Source organism: Aphelocoma coerulescens, chromosome 3 (assembly GCF_041296385.1).
Source record: "Aphelocoma coerulescens isolate FSJ_1873_10779 chromosome 3, UR_Acoe_1.0, whole genome shotgun sequence".
Taxonomy (NCBI): Eukaryota; Metazoa; Chordata; class Aves; order Passeriformes; family Corvidae; genus Aphelocoma; species Aphelocoma coerulescens.
In genome coordinates, this window is record NC_091016.1 from 73,446,720 (window position 1) to 73,468,677 (window position 21,958).

General features: G+C 40.9%; 1 protein-coding gene across 10 annotated transcripts in view; it reads right to left on the bottom strand.

The window, feature by feature from the left end:
* HSF2 (heat shock transcription factor 2) overlaps positions 1-21,689 on the bottom strand; it is a 28,204-nt gene extending 6,515 nt beyond the window's left edge. For 3 of the 10 annotated variants that reach the window (XM_069010882.1, XM_069010879.1, XM_069010878.1), the window contains exons 1-5: positions 8,646-8,876; positions 5,001-5,109; positions 4,665-4,792; positions 3,138-3,262; positions 1,079-1,154 (exon numbers count right to left, since the gene is read on the bottom strand). In XM_069010882.1, coding sequence (XP_068866983.1) covers positions 1,079-1,154; positions 3,138-3,262; positions 4,665-4,792; positions 5,001-5,109; positions 8,646-8,813 — 606 coding nt within the window. In that variant the 5' untranslated portion in view covers positions 8,814-8,876. Of the gene's footprint in view, positions 1-1,078; positions 1,155-3,137; positions 3,263-4,664; positions 4,793-5,000; positions 5,110-8,645; positions 8,878-18,941; positions 19,119-21,377 lie in introns of those variants that run through there. The other 7 variants (XM_069010881.1, XM_069010880.1, XM_069010886.1 and 4 more) reach the window with 6 other exon arrangements.
* Between the last annotated feature and the right edge of the window lie 269 nt (positions 21,690-21,958).

The window sequence follows — 21,958 nt, forward strand, 5'->3', positions numbered from 1 at the left end:
GGGAGAGAACACTATTGTTGGTTGCTCTACTTTGTAATTGTTTCTCCTGAGTACCAAGGTATCTTAGAGCAGATGCCAATAATAAAATCTATACATAAACAACAAAACACTTCCTTTGTATAGTAACTTTTATACAGAGCTGCTCAGAAAAATTAAAAATCAAGGTAAAAACCAGTGCTGGTAATATCTAAATAGTTATTCAATTGTCAAAGACAGACTTTTCACATAGCAAGTGGTAAGAGTAGACTTTTACAAGACATCATACAGTACACAGAAAGAAATCCAGCAATGCAAATGATTAAAAGAATTCTCATTAGCAATGACAGAAGACATATAGGGATGTAGTCCATATACATAACCTGTATTGTAAATACTGGTTTTGGTGAAAGGCATTTTTGACAGATTCAAAAAAATTACATGTACAATTAACAGTATTCATCAGCTGCCTTTCCTTTTGAAATGTTAAGACTTCTTTCCCTTATGTTTTAGATTTAAAGCTTTAATGTATGTCTCTGGCTTGAAGAACCTGGGGAAAAAAATTTACTAAGTCTCTGCTACAAGGCTACTTGCAGTGATGCCCTTTCTGGTATGTTAAAAAAAAATAGATCTATCAACTCTATGCATTTATACCAGTTTTGGTAGATTATAAATCTAACTGTTAAATAATCTAAGTTAACATATTATCAAGGGGTTCCACTCAATTATCTGTTCCTCTGGTAACTTTAGGACAGTTTTCCCCGGGATCACTCGACACAGAGAATTAGACATCTGATTCCTGAATAAAAAATGGGTAGACCATGTTAAAGGTACCTTAATGACTGATGTAGGAGGTTCTTGAGCCTCTTTCTTTGAAAATGTTTACAAGACTTTGGCCTTATTTTCTGCTTATGCAGTAAAATACCCTGAATGTTTGTTTCACTAGGATCTGTTCACCATATACCACACTGCTGTTTTTTCTATTAAAGAGAGATTTGACATTACAAAAAGCTGAGTGAGGGTAAAGCAAGGTAATGTGGCACAGCATTCCTAGTTCAGAAGCACTCACAGAAGCACACACGACACTTCAGTGAAGCCTTACCTTTCGAATAAGTTGCTGCTGTTGCAAGTGTTTTGCTCTCAGTTCTGACACCTCCCTCCAAAGGGATTCATTCTCTCTGTTTAAAAATGATGATTTAAAAGTCAAACTAAAACTAAGTTATTAATTTTTGTTAAAGATCAGTTGGCTTCATTAAAACTCTTCGAAATGTGTTTTTAGATTGCAGGTTGGTGTGGGAGTGTCACACAGTCAGCAAGCAGCCTTGGAAAGTAACTATGAAATGGAGACCCAAACACAACAAATGGCCTGCAGAGAATATCCATCTGCTTTAAAGGAAGAAAAATAAAATTCCCAAATTTGGCAATAATCATTACCCATACATTCAGCATTTAAAAATTAACTGTCACCTTTAACAGTTACCTTTACTAGCTCTAGTGAAGGGGCATGTAAGGTGATAAAAAATAACAGGAGCATGTCAGAGATGGCAGTTTTCATGAAACACTGCCATTTTAGAAACATTGGTTCTTCCAGTACTCACAGGACTCCAGTTACTGAGACAGTGTAAAACCTGCCCTACTGTAACCACGAGCCTTGCTTCCAACAATGTATGCTATATTAAGATGTAGATAATGAACACCAGAAGCTTCAATGAATATGGGAAGACAACATATCACCCTTCTCTCTTCTGCAGTTTAATTTTCAACACAAAAAAGCAAACTCCACTGGTGTTTGTGTTTTTAGGAAACCTTAAACTAACTTTCAGAAACAGCTGCTCGTATGCAGTGTGATGCAAGGTACTACTCACTCCTCAAACTGCTCCTGTGTCCAACATACAATTTAAGAGTACAGTTCCATCACAAAACTAACAGCAGAAGGTTGGGATTCTGAACTTTCTCAATTTTCTCACTAGCTTTATCAACGTATTTTGTAGGACCAGGTCTTCTGATTTAGTTCCAGTTTCTAGCTCAGTAATTTTAAACTGATGGGATGACAATATGGATGTCAAAGACCAACCACTATGTTTGTCATCTCTACAAACTGTCAGGTCATTAGCAACTGGCTGTCAGTTCAGTCAAAGCCAGCCCTGCTCTGGGCAGCGGTTTGGACCTGATGGCCTTCTGAGGTTCCTTTCAACCCAAATTAGTCTAGGATTTCAAAAGGGCAAATATCATCATTTTCACTCTAGACTGGCCAGATTCTAACGAAGGCTATGCCTAGGCAAAAGAAGTTTGCCTCTGAATATTCTACTACTCAAGTCACTAGAACTGAAGTCTAGAAATAAGAGAAATTACTTCTTGTAATTGAACTAGGGTAACATCTGCCACAGACGTACACTGTCACTTTCTCAACGTAAGTTAAGGTGCCCTGAGACAGTTTCTATTGAGGTGATGTGACTTACAGCACAAGACCTTATGGTCATGTATCTTGTCTGTATCTACACGCTCTAAAGGATTAAGTAATTTGTGACACACGTCTCTCACTGTTGACAATCATAATTTCTAAGCAGGCAATAATACAATTCTAAAAAAACTCTATTTACATTTGGATTTTAGATTCTGTTCCTCTGTCAATGAGGTAACTAAGGAATTTCCAAACTAGATTTCTAAACACATTTTCATAGGCATTAACTCTTCTGCAATTTTTAACAGTGGGGGAATGAGGACAAAACCAAAAGGAAAATAAAAAACCATGAGCAAAGACATTAATTGTCGTATGAAAGTATTATATGCAAATTGCACAAACCAAACTCTGACTCAAACCAAACACAGTAACTATTTCAAACCTGAAGACACAAACCAGCATAGTTTATATTAAGAGCTGATTTAAATATTCGGCCTCAGCATCTATATGGAACTATTATTAAAGGTGTTATTTAATTTCCTACTACTTGTGTTCTGCAAATACCAACACTGCTTATTACTTTTAATAATATCAGAATATTTAATTTTAAAGCAGTTTTTCTATTGAAATTTATGTTCCTAAAACTATAATTGAAGTTAGGCAACCAGAAATCGAGACACACCTAAAATTAGGTCTTTGTGCAGTATCTAGTGTCACAATTACTCAGCATTAAGGATCAGTTACTGGTGAACCAACTTACCTCTTCAAAAGAGACAACTGAGATTCAATAGTCGTTTGTTTAATTTGCACTTTCTGAGCGCTACATATTATTTTAGAGAGATCTTCCTGACGTATCTTGTTTTCTTCAGGTCTCGAAGAAGAAACCTTTAAAAGATTAGAATCCAGAAACAACAGTTCCCTTAACTCATGCTTAACTATTATTCTCTTCTGGTGATTTTCTTACTAATGTTGACAAAATATGCCTTTAACTTCATAATAAACCAAGCATCCAAAAAACCCCAAAACCAGAAATACAGCTGTCACCACCTTAGCTTTAGTTGTTATAAACATTTACGTACACCCAGATTCTTCAGGCATTTTCCCAAGTGCTCTACTTTGTCATAAGTACATCACAATAACCTGGTGCTAACAAGGACATCACTCTGTGCTGGTTTTGGCTGGAGTAGGGTTAATTTCTTCATAGCAGCAAATACGGGGCTGTGTTTTGGACTTGTGCAGTTGTGCTGCAGTGGTGGTAATACAGAGATGTTTTTGGTACTGCTGAGCAGTGTTTACACATGGAGTCAAGGGCTTTTCTGCTTCTCACCTCACTCCACCAGTGAGCTGGCTTGGGCTGCACAAGAAATTGGGAGGGCACACACACAGCTGGGACAGTTATCCCCACCTGACCAAAGGAACATTCCATACCATAAGGTGTCACGCTTAGCATATAAAACTGGGGGAAAAAGAAGAAAGTGTGGGGGATGTTCAGAACGATGGCATTTGTCCTCCCAAGTCACCATTACATGTGACAGGGTCCTGCTTTCCTTGGGATGGCTGAACGCCTGCCTGCCCAGGGGGAGTGGTAAATTAATTCCTGGTATTGCTTTGCCTGTGTGTGTAGCTTTTGCTTTACTAATTAAAGTGATTTTATCTCAACCCATGAGTCTTCTCACTTTTATCTCCCAATTCACTCCCACATCCTGACATGGGGGGAGTGAGCGAGAGGCTGTGTGGGGCTGAGCTGCTGGCTGGGGTTAACCATGACATCCAGTTTAATTTCCCATATTTCTATTTGCCATCTATATCCATCTGACTTAATAACAGCAGAGCACATTTCAGAAGCATAACAAGCATGTTTATAGGTTTGCCTATATTTTCTGTTGGGTGTAAAGTTTAATGCTTACAGTAGCTTTGTTCTGTGTGTGTTCTGTGTTCAGAAACAAACTACATAAACAAGCAGTTTCTTATACTGCTGATGGTAAAGTCAAAGCATGCTGTGCAATTCTAATACTCATTTGCAAATTGTCATATTACATAACTCACTCTTTTTTGCCACCTGTGAAACTTAACTATAATGACAGCAAAGCAGGTTAGATAAAAAAGCCTTGTCAAATCCCCCAAAATATCTTTAAACAAGCTCAAGATATAAATGAAAGCAGGGCAGTTTGTTTCCATAAACTCTGAACTTATTTGCACTCACAATCCTGCAGTTAACTTGACATGAACTTAGCTATTCATCAATACTTAATGGTACAGGTTTTCTATATACTGTATTTTCACTAACCTTCCTTTTAATGTGTTCCAACAAGTCCTCCCGGCCCTGCCTAAAATATGCATGCCGAAACTCTACTGGACCGTCTCGCTCCAGTTTGAAAATTCCAGAATCAACACCAACAACTTTACGGAAGCCATCTTTAAAAAAACAAAAGGAAAGAAAAACCTCAAAACCCACATTAAGAAATTCAAAGTATGCTCTTCCAACTATCCTGTTACCAATTTTGAGGGTAAGATAGTATCCTAGTTCCAGAGAACACAAGGCCTCTGCTCAAAGGAAATGATAACGTAACTTCTATGTACAGGATTTAGAACTGTGCTAGAATGCAAAAATCCAGGAACTTACACATGTTTAACTGTCTGACAAAGCTTGCCATGTTGTTGTGCTTGAAGTACTTGGGAAGAATCTCTTTTGCAAATCTCCGTTCATCCAACACCAAGAAACTCTTGCCATTCTAAAATGAGAGAGACACATTAAGCTACTAAAGAACCATAGCAGAAAACACACTAGGCTTTTAAAATTAATCACCAGATTGGAATGTTTCCTTTGTGCATGCAGTACATTACTGATCTGCTTGCCTACAACTTTCCAAAACAGAAAGCGTACAAACCTTGCAGTTGCAAAGCAACTGAGTACTACTGATTTACATCACTACCTGTATCTGAAGGGGAACATCTCCATTGTTATGCACTGCTTTCCCAATAAATGAATTAATTGTGTACCAGCAATTATCACAGTTTCACTACAGGACAATACTACCAATTTTGAGCGTAGTTTTGAAGCCTTGGTAAGTAATCTTAACAAAGAACCTGAGCAAGGAAAAAATACCAACAACCAGCTGAAAGTCCCATCTGCTTTACAGTACAAAAGCATGACTGGTTTGATAGGACTTGTAGAGCAGATGGAGCTGTCAAAAAGCTGAATGTGTCACTGGGTTTTAGAGTTACCAAAAAGGTAGCCACCTAAGGCAAGATTCCCCTTCTCCTGGAATGCCAGTTGTGAGGGAGGACTGATCTTTTATTTAATCCACAGGTTTTAACTAAAATAGAAGGATCAGCTCTTTGTTCTTCAGTGACTGCACTCCATTTAACTACAGGGCAAGTAATCGGCAGAATGCAAATTACCTACTTCAAAATGGTTTAGGTTATGTCTACACATCCTCAATGCTATCACCCTGTAGTTAATAAAAAGTCTTATCATCTTCAACAATGTCTGCACTCTTCCTGCATCTTCTTAGATGCCTTCCTCAAATGCCAGCAGTTCTATGATCCTAAGAAGCTTAAAGAACCAACTGTAAGACCATATGAAGATCCTTGTCCAAAGGCTGGTGTCACTGTTTCAGATAGGATAGGATTAATTTCTTCTCAGTAGCTGGTAGAGTGCTAAGTTTTGAATGCACTAAGAGAATAACGTTGATAATAAGTGGATGTTTTAGTTGTTGTTGAGCAGTGCTTACCCTAAGTCAAAGTCTTTTCAACTTCCAAAGTGATGCCAACAAGCAGGTGGCACAAGAAGCTGGGAAGATGCATGGTCAGGACAGCTGACCCAAACTGGGCATAAGGATATTCCATACCACAGAACATCATGCCCAATATATAAACTGGCTGAGTTATCCAGCAGCAGGGCCGACTGCTGTTTTCGGATGGGCTGGGTACCAGCTGCTAAGCAATTGTTTTGGGCATAGTTTGTTTTTTCTTGTGTTTTCTTTCTGTTTTATTACTGTTATAATATACTTGATTTCAATTTTAAATGGTTCTTATCTCAACCCACAAGTTTTACTTTCTCTACTAGGTTGCGGGGGAATGAGCAAGTGCCTGTGTTGTACTTGGTTGCCACTGGGGGTTAAACCACAACAGCCTGTTCCTGCAAATCAGCAGGGAGCATCAGAAACAGGATGTTATAAACGGCTCTCCACTGGAGGACTTAGGTGCTTAACACTGAGAGGAAGGTAGGGAGATGAAAACTTCCAGTAATGCCTACCTACCTCCTGCTGAGAATCAATGTGGAAGTAAAGGGGAAGCAAAAGAAATCGCAAGAAGACTACTTTAGCCAATGCTGTGTGTGAAATTCACAAACTGAAGGTGCTGAACTAAGCAACACTCCAGTGACTTGTGACACCAACAGACAGCTTCCATGTGGTGCCTCACTTTATCAACACTTTGACGTTGTCCAGGCTTAGCACATGAAAATCTGGGAAACACATCCACTAGCTCTTGTTGCCCTGACAGTCATTTCCAACAAAGCTGTGCAGACATTAAGGCCTCTAAGTTTCACTACACAGCTAAATACGATTGTCAACTCCTAGTGCCAATGCCTGCAGCATAGAGCAGTCTTCAAGTGCTTAATTGGGTATTCCTCACCCATACTTCCATGGACAACACAGACTGTGGCTTCACTTTGCAGGGAGACAAAAATCTGTCTGTTTCATTTCAGATAGCATTTATCCTCAGAGTGTAAGGATAGAGATTTGTAGAGGAGGAAAGCAAAATATTACAGTTAACTGTACTCTCTCTTCCTTGATACATTCAGTACACTTTTTGTACCCTATAATATCAACACACAGCATTTCTAAAAGATATCACATGTAATTCCAATACTTCCCTCCCACAAGAACTTGCTAATAATATCAACTGTGATGAGTGGACCTTCCCCTCTAGAAACAGCCTTGCAGAATCTCAAACAATTATTTTTATTGTTAATTAAAAAATACAAAGATACCTAACAGGTATTGGTGTGTTTACTTGAGATAAGCATAAGCAATTTGGAAATTCTCCATTAAAAGCATAAAGTAGCAAAAATAGCATTTCTTAAAACGTAGACAACATTAATCTTCATATCTTCTTAGTATCTCTCCTCAAAAAAAGAGAAAAAACCAAACAAACCCAAAAAACCCCACAAAAAAATCCCACCCCAAAACAAACAAGGGAAAAAAAAAAAAAGAGAGAATTAAAGAAAAGCTACCATAATCTACTGAGAGCTTCTGCTTCCCTCTTTGGGAAGTTTTGGCTGAAAGTACTGGTAAACCATCTCCAGTAAAATGTTTAACATATTTTATTACTTCTCAAGCATTTAAAATAGGGAGTTCTCAGTTGAGTTTAACTCAACATTACTTAGAGATATTGATACAATTTGAGAACAGGATTTTATTGAAAACAGCATATAGAAAAAAAATGAAGTAGCTATTATTAAAATATGTGCTTAGCATTTACCATAACTGTTAATGATGCTCAGTGTAGCAACGTGCCAGCCCTTCGCTGCACTATATGCGGACTGCTGCCCAATTCGACTTCTCCCGTGCCCCATCCCCTTCCCGCCGCTCCAGCAGGTGGACACCGAGCCCGGGAAGCCCCCGGCCATCCCCCACGTGGCCGCTCCCCACCGCCCCTGCGGGATCCGACCCCGCGGGCGGCACACAGGAAACAACAGCAGGCCTGAGCGCGCCGCTTTCCCCATCCTCTGGAGCTCCCCGGCTACCCCAGCACACGGAGGGGAAGTCCCGTTCCTAGCGGCCCCACCACCCCGCGGTGGGAAATCTCCCCGCAGCTCCGTGTTCCCCGCACGCCGGCTCCTTAAGCGCACGGCAGAATCCCCCGGCTCCCGCCTCCCTTCCCACCACGGACGCCCGAGCCTGCTCAGTCGGGGCCACCAGACACCCCCCCCGCCCTCTGCAGGGGTACCCGGGGACGCGGCCCCAGGGCGGGCACCGGAGCTCCTACTCCACGGAAGAGACACGGCAGAGGCTGAAGGGCCAGCGAGGCGAGGCGAGCCGGCCTCTCCCCAGCAGCTCAGCCCAGCCCGGCCCGGCCCGGCCCGAGCCCGACCAAGCCATGCGGCCGTGCCCTCATTTTCCATCCTCCCCAGGCCAGGCGCACGCCGAGGCCCGCGGCCCCCAGCGGGCCCTGGTGCCCCCGGAGCGAAGCGCAGGGTGAGGGCTCCGCCACACGCGGGCGGGAAGCGGGGGGGAGAGGGGGAGGGGGGGCAGTGGCCGACCTGGCTCCAGGTGATGAGCTGGTTGCTGGGGGTCTCGCCCAGCAGAGCCCACAGCTTGCTGAGGAAGGCCGGGACCCCCGGGCTGGCGAAGGGAGGCGACGGGTGCTGGGGAGGCTGCGGGGGTGGTGGCGGCGGCGGCTGCTGCTGCTGTTGTTGCTGCTGCTTCATTGTCGCTCCGCAGCCTCCGGGGCCTCTGTCCGGGGAGGGAGCACAACCAGAGCGGCCGCGCCCCGCCCCTTGCCCGCACCCCGCATGCGCGGCGGCCCCGCCGCACGCGCGCGTGCCGGCCCCGCCCCTTCCCCCTGCGCCTTACATAACGTCCCCACGTGCGCCGCCCTCACGTGTCACAACAGCGCCGGCACGGGGGGATCGGGGCCAATAGGGGCGCGCCCCGCGCGGGGGGCGGGGCCGCGTCGGGCGGGCGCACGTTCCCGGCGCGGCTGCGGCGCGTGGCGAGGGGCGGGAGCGCGGCTGAGGGAGGCCGGGAGAGGGGGGGGAGCAGCGCTCCCGCTCCAGCCCCCAGGGAAGGGCTGGCGAGTGCTCGGAACGTGCCTTGTAAGGGCTTACCCCAGCCTAGGGTTTCTGAACCGTCTGGGAGAAAGGTGAAGAATAGCTAGTCAGCTCGAAAACGAGCACACAGGGCATATAGGCGACCTAAAAAAGGAACGTACAAGCAAATGCACGACAGAAACATCCAACCCAACTTCCCTCCCCCCGCCAAAAAAATTAAAAAATCTAAGGCAGGCCCTAAGCAGACATCTCACCAAGACAACTTGTGTTTAGACTTCAGACCTATCAGCTACTGAGACTGCGAAAAGAAACTGATTTAAATCAAAAGGGTATCCCTAGGAAAACAGCCTGATGAATGGTGAAATCAGTAAAATCAATTTCTTTTGATACTCTACGTATTTTGCAAAACTTAATCACATATTTACGGCAAATAGTTTTTAAGAAGTCCTTCCATGAAACTAAAATCAGTATTTTTACAACAAACCTTAACTGACTGGTAGTGTAACTGATGTTTTTGTTGAGACTTGTCAAAAAAGTCTCAGAGAATCTCAGTCAGTTTGATCTGCTTCAGTTTGCAGAAGATATAAAGCACAATGGCACAGGAAAGATAATAGAATCTTTAGCAGGGTAGCCTGCAAGAAAATTAAGTTCAATATTTCCATTTCAAGCTGTATATCACACAGCTTCCCTTTCGTGATAGCATTAGCGGGTTACAACAGCCTATATCAAACCCTTTGACTGATACTCACTAGATCATTCCCAAGAGAAGTCACAGTTGCTCAGTTTATGGCTTAGCTTTTCAGGGTCAGTATTTGAATGAGAAAAATTCAATGAAATGCCTTTTAAATTTAAACACAAATTTACAGTAATTTTCCAAGTAATTTTTCATCCTGACATTCATATACAGCAAGCTCCCACCAGATTCCATTTATCTAGATACAAATGCTAGATAAGCAGAGAGAAGAATATGGTTGTGACTTAATCTGGACACAGTATTGCTCTGCATCTTATATTTCTTGTTTACAACAGCCATTTGAAAATAGGAGTTTATTTGCAGAATTGTTGGACAGTATTTCAATTTGTGCTTATAGATGTTGAATTATTCCAAAAGGTAAACCACTATATTGATGTCTTTGGATGAGACAGAAGTGGAACCATCCACGTAATTTTTTTCATTTCACTGGTAGACTGAACATCACCTTGGTGAGAAAGACTGCCATGTAACAATGCTGTGATTTCTAATGTTTTACAATTGAGGGAAGTTTTTTAACCTCTCTTCCTAAACCTCAGTTTAGGGAAAAAAATTCTTTTGAAGCCTTAAGATTTAAGAACTGGAAGTTATTTATTTAATACTTTACACAAAGTGTTAGCAATGAACAAGTCAAGCCTTCCATTAGGTTTTTATTTTATTGTCTTATAAGGTCTGAGCACAAGGTAATTGCTGGTCCCTGTTCATAAAGCTTTTAGTTACATTATTTTACAATCCAGCCATTGCAAAACCCACCAGTCTTTAATCTGGGTCTATTTGACTTCCCAGTATCTTCATAAGCAGTGCTGTAATCTTTTTCCACACTGCAGTAAAATTTTCCTCCACTTAGCTTGCAGAAATCTGGTAATTATCAGCTCTGAGACAGGTCAAGCTATTTAAATCTTCCACAGTGCAGTTCTCACTCTCCCCTCTACAGGAAAACATACCACTGTAAAACTCTTTGGGTATTGTGAAATGTTGGAAATTCAGATCTCTTCCCATATCCCTGAACTAACCCCTAAAGCCCCATCAGATTCTGTTCCTCCTGAGCCTCGTTCCCCCTCCCTTGGGCCCATAGTCCCCCCACATGTCAGAGTTCCAACTAAGACCTAGTTCTCGGGGACTAAGGGAGCACTGCCAACAGGAAACATCTGATTTCCAGAACTTTTTTTCCACAGCTTTCATGGAGAGGCTATATAGTTAGCAGCACCTCAAATCTGGGCAGGAGGCCAAAGAATAAAGTTAGATAGCTGTTCATATCACTGTCTATTTTGACATCCCATATGCCTAAAAATTACATCCACCACTGGTCTCTTCCTCATGCTCGAGCAGCAGGCAGCCCCACAGCACTCCCATACTCTCTTATAGGAGCTTTGGCCACTCATAGTCCAATTCTGATGTGCTTTAAGAAAAATAATTTGGGATGAGGACTCTTTGTTCCACAGCACATTTACAAGTAGGGGGTCACAGAGGAGCCCTCATGTAGCAATACTTTTCTGATATGAACTTAACCTGCCTTCTCTGACTTCCTATTTTCTTCCCCTACAGCAGAATATGCAGCAGGGGTCAACAGCCCTGCTTGTGCTGTTGCTCTGGCTGTTATAAGTCTGGAGTGCAATCTGTGTGAACTCCAGTTAGAACAGACCCCGAGTAAAGCCTGAGTCAACTCCCCAAGGGATACCAGTCTGCTGATTTTCCTTAAGACAAAAAGCATGATGCAAAACAAGCAACTGAAAATGACAGGAGAGACAAAGGTAGAGTGACAGATTTCGAGGCAATACTCTCCTCTTTTTGCAACCACTATTTGTCCTGCCTGAAAGGCTGGCATTTGAAGGTTATCTTTATTGATTCATCTGTATTGATCTGCATGAAAGCAAGAGACAAATCAGACACTGAGCTTGCACAAACATTTCCCCCAGAACAAGCACAGGCATCCAGCCACAAGTAGACAGTCCTGGATCAAATGCTGCCCAGCACCTCACAGCCAAATTTGATGCAAGCCTTCCACCTTAAAAAAATTATTACACCACTTAAATAACTGAAAGTGTTCCTAGAAGTCCCAGCCCTTCCCATACTAGGATCTCCTTGAATTAAAAGTGGCCCTAAGATGCCTAGCTTTAAATTAATCCTCCTTGAACCAAGGATGGTCTGAGGTGTCTGTATTTGTGATGAAACCAGCTAGAGTAGGCAAGGTAGATGACATTTCAGAGAGCTTCTACAGAGATTAATCTTCCAAAGTAATATCCATTCAGTTAGTTTTATGCCAACCTTGTGCATCTGATTCAAGTACCACTCAGTGTTTTGGATGGCTAAGTGAGTCACTTTCCTTCTCATGCCCTGCAGGAAGAACAGATGGCACAGTCAGCACACCGGATATTTAATAGACAATGATACAATGAAGGCTGGCATCAAGTTTCAAAATTAAGTTATGATAACTGTTCCCCACACTAAATTTAAAATTAAGCTATGATAACTGTAACCGACTTCCATTCATGATCAACAGCTTTTCTTTCTTGAAAGGAAAATTCAGACCTACTATCATATTGACTACTAACCCTCCAAGACAGCTTGCTTTGCAAATGGCACAGAAGTGGTATCCATTTCTTATTTGCTTATATGTGAGGAATACTTGAAACAGACTTTTCCGAATTAAACAAGATCTTCCATGCACCTTGAAAACCTAAGTGTTTCTTAAAAGACTGTTTTCTCATAATATGAGGAAAAGTTACAGACATGGAAAAGGTATATTTTAAGCAAGATGTATAATTTTTTAATTGAGATAGCATTCAATTAAACTCAGTGTCTTTAAAAAATTCCAGATTTAAAATGCTTGAAGCCATAAGAAAACCCCACCTTTAAAAAGGATGCAAAATAATAGCCGAGTTGAAAACCATTTCTTAACCTGCTAACAATGAGTTCAGGCCAGATTACCTGATTTTCAGGGCATTCTACAAAGTTAATCTTTATATTGAAGCTTTTGAAAAGGTTGGTTTGGAAGAAAGAGGGAAGGGGGTTTCATGGGTGGTACACCTGGCAGAAAACTTTATTGAAGTTTTAGAGCAGCTTGCTGTGACCATGTGTTGATAATTATGGAAAAACAGTTCAATGGTAAGAACAAAACCCCAAAGTCTATGTACCCATTTGGTCATCCAAACTTAACACTGTTTTACTCTAAAATGAAAAAATAGATACAAAAACCTGTTAGCACAATTTTCTCTACTTCAAAGAGGATTTTGGAACACAGGAGTTCTGAACACTGTGGCAATGAAGGGCTCATAAATCAGAGTAAAGCAAGAGAAGAAGCTTTTATCTCACCTGAAGCTAGTTTACAAACCACATTCTGCATCCATGATACTCTTGTTCTAAGGCCTCCATTTCATGCAATTTCACATTCCTAACATTAGGACTTCCATAAAATAATTGTTCTGCCAGCTCAATTCCAAAGCATGGCAAAGCTTTCTTCACAGAATGCCCCTTGCATTGGTTTATTCTTATCAAGAGCACAGTAGAAATTCTTCACAAAGTACCAGTGAGCAACCTTAACCATATATTTGACACAGAAAAGCAACAATTTTCTTATTAAGTTTGAAAATAAAGGTTATTTTCAAGAATAAGTTAGATTAGTCTGCTCTCAAGGCCATTCAGAGATATGATTTGGATGGATAAAAAACACCTGCTCTGTGGATGTGGAGCCTGTTATATAATGTCTCCCCATGCTAATCACCATTTAAAAAACTCTCTTCAGCCTGTTTAAACCAGAAAACACCAAGACTGAAAACAAACCAAACCAGCTAATCTCAATCTAATTTATCTGACTAGGTGGAACTGTAATATCCTATGTCTGTGCCTAATCTACTGTTCTCATTGTTTGTTCAGTCTTCTGTAAGTTTTTATAAAAGGAAAAAAAAATTACTTGATTTCCATAAACATGGCCCAAATTACTAGTTTTTCTGTATTGTCAGAGACACTAGGAAAAAGCAATGATTTACTGTACTTTCCACAGGATTCTGCTACTTCCTTTCCAGTTTGGTTAAAAACCAAAACCACGCACCACAGCTGAGTGGACAGCTGGTGACTAAAATGTTATCTATACTGTAACTGCAATTGCAGTTGTCATCATCTTCGTTAAGTTAGTAAAATGTAATCAAGCCCTTATTGCATGTGCATCAATGTCATCTTTCTTTCTAAGAGGCTGCTTATTCTTCCCCACACAAATTGACCAGTAAGCTGAGAACTTATGTCAAAAACCCCCCTGCAACTGGTAGTTTCCTGTATTGTGCAGATGTAAGAACTCAACACAGAGCATCCAGACTCCACACTTCTAGCAGATTGTCTGTGGTTTGCACATATTAGGTGCCTTATCCTGAAGCTTTAATGTAGTCTCAGTACTGTGTCACTTCCTCCTCTCCCCTGCTCTAGATAGGAGTTACAATCATAGCCCAATAACACCTCCTCTAGGGACATAACAAATAAATTAATATTTGTTGAATTTTGCTCCTCATCACTAAGGTCTGTCATTCAGTGCTGGGGTACAAGTTTCAGGTGCTCTCTATTAGAAAATCATGGAATCATTTAAGTTGGGAAAGACCTTTAAGATCATCAAGTCCTGCCATCAACCTAACACTGCCAAGTGCACCACTAAACCATGTCCCTAAGTGTCACATCTGCATGTCTTCTAAAAATCTCCAGGGATGGGGACTCCACCACTGCCCTGGGCAGCCTGTTCCAGTGCTTTTCAGTGAAGGAATTTTCCCCAGTATCTAATCTAAACCTCCCCTGATGCAACTTCAGGCCACTTCCTCTTGTCCCATTGCTTATTGCTTGGGAAAACAGACTGACCTCCACATGGCTACAACCTCCTTTCAGGCAGTTGTAGAGAATGATAAGGTCCCCTGAGCATCCTTTTCTCCAGGGTAAACAACTCCAGCTCCCTCATCTGCGCCTCATAAGACTTGTTGTCCAGACCGTTCACCAGCTCCCTTGCCATTCTCTGGACATGCTCCAGCACCTCAATGTCCTTCTTGTAGTGAGGGGCCCAAAACTGGACTCAGGACTCAAGGTGTGGCCTCACCAGTGCTGAGTACAGAGGGACAGTCACTGCCACTGTCCTGCTGGCCACATTATTTCTGATACAAGCGTGGCATTACCAGCAAGTGTTATGAACCAGAATCTGTATTCTAAAAGTATCCTAAGTTCTTTTACCGAGCCAGTAACACACACAGAAGACCACGAGGACATTCCACTTGCACATTTACTAGTTATATTATGAAAAAAAGGCTCATAAACATAATAATACTTTTTCTCTTGAAGAAACAAAGCTTTTTCCCTATGTTATTGCTCAGAAACTGCTGTCCTTAACTTCAGCTAAGTGCTGCTCCTTCACAGACAGAGAGAACGCTGCAAGAATCCTAAGGACATGAAAGGCTCTAGTTTGATAATAATTTTCTCTCCCCCTCTGCCTCCCCTTACACTGCAGTGTTATTCAATCCTTTTCACTCCCTCACTGCTGTGCTACTGCTGCACTATGTTGCAATAACTGTTAGATCAAGGCAAATTCGATTAAAAAACACATACAAAAAATAATTCCTTAGGCACCTGAGGGAGAGTAAGCTTTTAACCTGTATCAGTTCTATAATCCAGTTGAGGTAATTCAGATGCAAAAGCAGTTGCAGCATCCCAACCAAAACAATGTCTAAGCACTGGAAGTGAGGAGCTAACAAGCTTGAGTTAGAGCATACTATACCTTGAGATTCCCTCCTCCCAGCAAAGGATTTATGAAGAGAGGTAAGGCGCAATAAAAGCAAGACAATTCTATTTTCAAGTACTTAAAGTACTTGAAAACAGATCCTGACTAGGGCAGATCTCAAGCTTAGTAACTTTGTTATACAGACTAGTTCCTTTTCACAACTACTCAGCAGACTACTCAAAATCCAGCTAGCTAAAAAAAAAAATCTTTAAAAACAGTTGAAAATTTTATTATTGCCATCGTAAAAGCTGTATTTTAAAGATAACAATGAAAATGCTGTAATTAAGCCTTGTTTCCTGTGTGCATTTCTATTGAAGCCTGTAGGAGATATTGTGGAAGTAAAATGGAAGCATTGTTTGTGTAACAGTTTTAACACTACCCTAAAAGCAAAACCAAAACAGAAATCTACTCAAACATGCAGCCATAGTAACCATCCACAAAACTCAGGAAAGCAGTGTTTCATTATGCCTATGGACCTAAAATTTTAAATGAAATTTTAAAGGAAATACCAATAAAAACTTTGCTGTTAAATCTGTGGAGTTTCCCACTTCTTTGAAACGAGGAAAAAAAATCTGTGACAATAGCAGTTTGTAAATAATGGCTAGTTGAAAAGTGTAAAATCACTGTGTTGTATATGCAGTTGCCAGGTGGTCATGAAGTGCAGAGCTTCCCTTTGGAAGGCTTCAAGGCAGCAAAGGCCACAAATGCAACCTACAGGCTCTAACCACAGTTTATACAAAATGACTTTCTATGAAGTATTTTTTACCCTCACTGTGAGGAGGGGTATTTTTACTTAACATCCATAGGACAGTGTTACTAAAACCATCACATATATAAGAGCAGTACCCCCTGCTCCTGATCCCTCATTAGGTGGTTGGCATAACCAGTGCCATTTTATAAGGCAAGCAGCTGCTCTCTGTAACCAAGTAGGTAATGTATTTGTTCCCTTTTCTTCATTATCAGGCCCCAAAGGTCCAGTGAACCAAGCAGACAAAACAAACAGGTTTCTTCTTCCCCTCCCGACCCCCCTCAAGGTTTCTGGACGCCAGGACAATTACTCCCTTCCCTGCCAGCCCTGAAGGCCCCAAGCATCTGACGAGGGAGGTGCTGTTATTGACCCTGAGGGAAGCCTAACAGCACACAGAGCTGTAATTGTAGGTTAGGTTGCATTATAAATGCTGTATTAGGCTACTTCTAAATTGGACTACATCGATTCTGCTTCTAGAAATCCTGTACCATTCTAGTAATAAATCCTGTGATATACTAATTATAATAGCCTGCTAAAAATATCAAGCTTTAATTGCAACTACAGGTTATCATCATCATTCTGCCCACGATCCCTAAAAGAACCTGTCTGTCTCCTTAGCATTAGGTGACACAGGTATGGGTATCTCAGGACTGAACACATGAAGTCAGTCTGTGTGTAGGCCATATATGTATCTACCAAACAATGGGAATACCCTATTCTTAATGGAGTCCTTTCTGCCTGGACCAAGCACCTAACTTTCTGTCAGACTCAAGGGGACCACAGAGCAATCACATCCTGTTCCGCACATGTCCTACAAGTTCAGCAGCTTGCCCCAAATACCAGACTTACTGTTTCTGTGTAGGAAGTGAACGAAGTGTTCCATACTATCATCCTCAGAACTTACCAAGAACACTGTTTTTACTATAGCCCAGTCCCCCTGGAAAATACTGTTTTCACTATCAATGTAGAATAAAACAAAGGACAAAGAGACTTTCCTTTCTTCTCTGAAAGATGCCGGAGCACTCTGGAAATCTGCTGTCACCTCAATAATACACGAGTGCCCATCCTGCCCCAAGCTGCCAAATCAGTTATGGTAACAGCTGAGCTTTCCAGATTTAGGGAGTGTTGTAGGACTCCAGCTTCTGACTCATCCTCACTGACTGGACAGCTGGAGAGGTTAAAGACATCTGACAAAGGCATTTTGAGTCACCCCACTATCTAAAGGATAGAATCAGTGTGATTTGAATCAAGAGTCTAACCTTTTAAATACTCATTTGAGATAACTCATGTAAGCCATCATTGCTATACTTGCTAACTAGCACAAGGGTTTGAAGAAAAGGCTGTATCATACAAGAAATTAATATAAAAGCAGTAAGGTAGATGGACATGCTTTTTCAAAAAAAGTTTGGTTAACCCACCAAGATTTGGATGCTGACATGCCAGAAGTGACATATTATGCACAGGAATTTAAGACTCACTTCCCTGACTATTCTGACAAAGATCCAAATGTGGATGCAATGCTCATTTGAGCACTGAAGGGTCCTGACATAGTATCTGCCATGGTGATCCACATGAAGTAGCATCAGTTCTGCTTGTTCCTTCTTTCTTGATGTAATCTACATTTGTGCCAGAGACATGGTGCTCTCTGCTCATCCCTGAGTGGCTGCTGACGAGAACAATACCAGTGCAAAGCTGTTCATACTGATGCAAACATGTACAGAATTCTCACTTCAAAACCTTTTGCACCATGAGGAAAAAGGAACTGTGTTAGAAGACACTGATATTAAATACACAAGTATTACTACCTACAAGACTGTGGGCGTATGCAGCTCTATTTAGATACTGATCTGGATTTGGTAAAGACTACAGAGATATTGCTATGAATCAACTGCTTACTCAAGACTTTTTTTTTTAGAGCCATGCATAGGCATTGTCAGACAATACAAATTTAACTATGGTGTTACTGAATTAAGCATGCCATACACTGACAACAAAAGATTTTTTTCTTTTAATGAAGAATAAAGTGTTTTATTGCTGTATAAACAAGTAAAAGACCAACTCTTAATTTATGGATTAAATATTTATAGCAGGAGTCAGAGGCTGACAAGCATTGTATATGCCTGGCCAGTTCTATTTACTATTTCATCTCTTTTCTAAAGGGAAAGCTTCCTAGGGCAAGCTGTCAAAGCACTGGTAAAAATGGAAAGAGCCATTACATCTAGCCCTACCACCTGTTTTCTTTTTTCCACTGTGGGATCACAAGATCTATGACTCTTGCTTAACAGCAGTTTAAATTCAAGGCTCCACCACTGGAAGTATTACTCCTAAAGTACACTCAAAAATCCTAGGGAGCCTGCTGCAAAAACTGCAATTTGTGAACTAAAGGCAGCTGTAAATTTGTTGGTATTTTTAGATCAATAATCACTGAGGTAAAGCAAGAAGTAGCAACCTCTGCTGCTTTGTAAATATACAGTGGTTTATACCACAACATCCCAAAATAATGGTTTTGTTTTGGATGAAAATTATCCAGGGAAAATCACCCACCTCTCAGAAAATACAGCTTGCTAGCAGAACAGGAATATATCCTCTTTCCGGCTCCTTCATTTCCTAATGTCTTGGAAAACACATTCAGATTCTCCCCAAGTCTGAGACAACACATTTCACACTGCCTGCCCTAATCACTCTTGCTCTTTGCATTCCACAAAACACAAGCCATTCTGCCTGAAAAAAGAAGAAAAAAAATATCCCCCAAAGACACTCTCAACAATTGTCACAAATGCTGATTTTAGATTAAAAGCTTCCAAATAAGATTTTTGTTAAAAATAGAGGCTTCTTCATTTTGCAGTAGTAGTCAAATGTGTTTGGGCTAAACACACCACAAAATTTTATGTTTGATTTTTATTATTAATGACTTAACAGTATCTTAGCATCATCATTCGATGTACTCTAAAAACATTTATAGGCAGATGAACTGCATGGAATGTGAACAAGGAAGGCCAGCTCAGGGTGGAACAGATAGTTCTAGCATACTAAAAATAAAAAGAAAGCATTAACACACCATGTGCTGTGCAACCCCAAATTATTTAGAAGAGTTCCAATAAAAGGTAACCCTGACAAAAGTTCAGACCTACTGAAAAAGGCAACCAAAAATGACTGAAGCCAGCCACATACCTCATTGCATAAAATAAGCAGAAGTTTTAACTAACAATTTCGTTTCTTTGATTTTATACAAACTGTAGGATAACATACATTCAGCCATAGAGTTTTCCTTGGTAACAAGATAACTGTGCCAGACAGGAGTTGAAATGCAAGTGATGAAGCAAATTTTGGTTTGTACACAGCTCAAAACTATGTTTGTCTTAAATGACTGACTTGTCTTGCACCTCAGCTGTAGTAACTTCTTATGGAGTAAATTCTATTTTAACCCTTGTGTTCATACTACTGCGCTGATGCACATTCTCTCTCAAACTGTCTGAGCAAAGCAGTAAAAAAGGAAAGAGGTCTTCACTAAAGCAAAGTATCTTCTTAGTAAGTCAAATTATTTGATATCACAGAATCATGTAATTTCAACTATATGTTAATTTTCAGCATTTTTGGAAGCCACAGGCAACATGGGTACAAGAACATGGGTGCCTCTGAGTGCATACACAGTAAATAGTCAACAAACAAATTATTTTTTTTCCATAACTTTAAACTGAAAATAGGAACCAGAACTGGATTCTTTCTTAGAATGTTTCAGTTACTGATCTTGCAAATGGGGAGAAGCCTAAGGAGACTTACAAGAGCTAAATCGTCTAAACAACAGAAATGCTTCAAACCACAACACAGTAGACAAATTTTACTAACTGTATCAGGGAAGTGGGTGAAATAATTTAATGGCACCACAACCTTGTGCAAATCTTAATCTAGTTTTCACTTTGTTTGTAAAGTGGTGGCAGTTTCGTATACCCTGCAGCAGAGATGTGAAAACAGTTAGTTACACTCTGAATTCCTCAGGACTGGCAGCCAGCTTCTTAGTCTCAGCCTTGTTTAAGTGCTCACTCATACTGTTCGGGTAACCAGCTCCAATTACAGGAGCATACACATGGAAATCACTACATTATCTTAAGCTTTTATTCTGTTCTCTTGGAGTCAAAACACAACAGTCTGCCTATCAACTTATTTGGTCTTTTGCTTTCTAGCGAAGAAGTTAAAGCATGGCATCAAAACAGGACACATTTGCTCAACAGCTTCTCAGCTCCAGCCCACCAGAAAACATGGAGGAAAATGCAATCCACTTTATCAATATTAAAAAGCTTCATTAAATTACCATTCTGCAAGATAACCTGACATCAGCAAAAAGATGTGCCAAAGATTAAAATGCTCTTAAGCATGTTCTAGAAAGGGGGCTTTAAACCAAAAGATGCCCAGTTCAGATTTGTTGGCTTTTGCCTGGCAGATCTTGAGTATTACTGAACTGTCTGAAAGAACTGCACTTGATTCAAAACAGCAACAACTTCACATGCCTTTGTTTTGTTCAAGAAGATGTATTTCATTAGCATATCAGATGATAGTTCCAGAGTCCACAATGTATGTTCATTCTGGCATATCCATATGCTGAATACTACTCAAATTCCTTTGAAGAACCTAACTAGAATACCTCTTCATATCTCAGCAGAGAAGTTGCACTAACAACTGGCATTTGCACTCACTGGGTAGGGAGGCAAAAAAATCCATTCCAGCTTCAAACCAGCACTTAACCCAAGCTGCCATTCTGAAGCCTTTGCTTTTGTACATGGCAGAACTTTGCACTCAACAAGAACTAAAATGCACGTGTGTCTCATGATTCACTTGGAGCAACTGTTTGACCACAACAACTAACAGTGACTGAGCACTTTGTCCTCACCACCACCCGCTCCTGCCTTAACTCCACTTCCAACACATACAGAAAACCAAAACAAACAAAAAACCACCAAATTCACTTTTTAACTCACAACCTACCAGGTAAAAATGCATAATACTCTGAGAAGCAGCAGGTCCATAAGGAAAAAGTCTCCACAGAGCCAGAAAAAAGGGTCCCTTTTCTCACCCTTGTTCCTTTAAAGAGCAGGGAATTCTCCCAGCCTCCTTGTTTCTTAATGGAGTTTTCAAAAGCTCATTTTCTTCTTCTTAATTCATGAATAGAACAGGACAGATAGGGTTGTGGAGTAGCACATTTTTTTGAGCCATCTCATTGATCTTTTTCAACATCCAAACATGCAATGTCTCCTGATCCTTCCCAACATGCCCTCCTGCCCTATATAATACCCTTCCTTTCTCCTACTACTTTGCCCATTTTTAGTTCAAAATCAGCTAACTCAAACCAGCTGTGATCACAAGCTAGCAAACACTGAACCAGCTGTCATGAATCAGAGCAACTTTAGCCACAGCTGAAGGCAAGCAGGATACAATAAGGAAGGACATTAGTTTAGCTTGCTTACAGAAAAGCTGTCCCCTCATTTTTACACACTACTAGACTTCAAGACCAGTCTTTTTCCTTGCTTAGCTAGGTCTAAAAATTCTGTACTGTTTTTCTCCTAAAA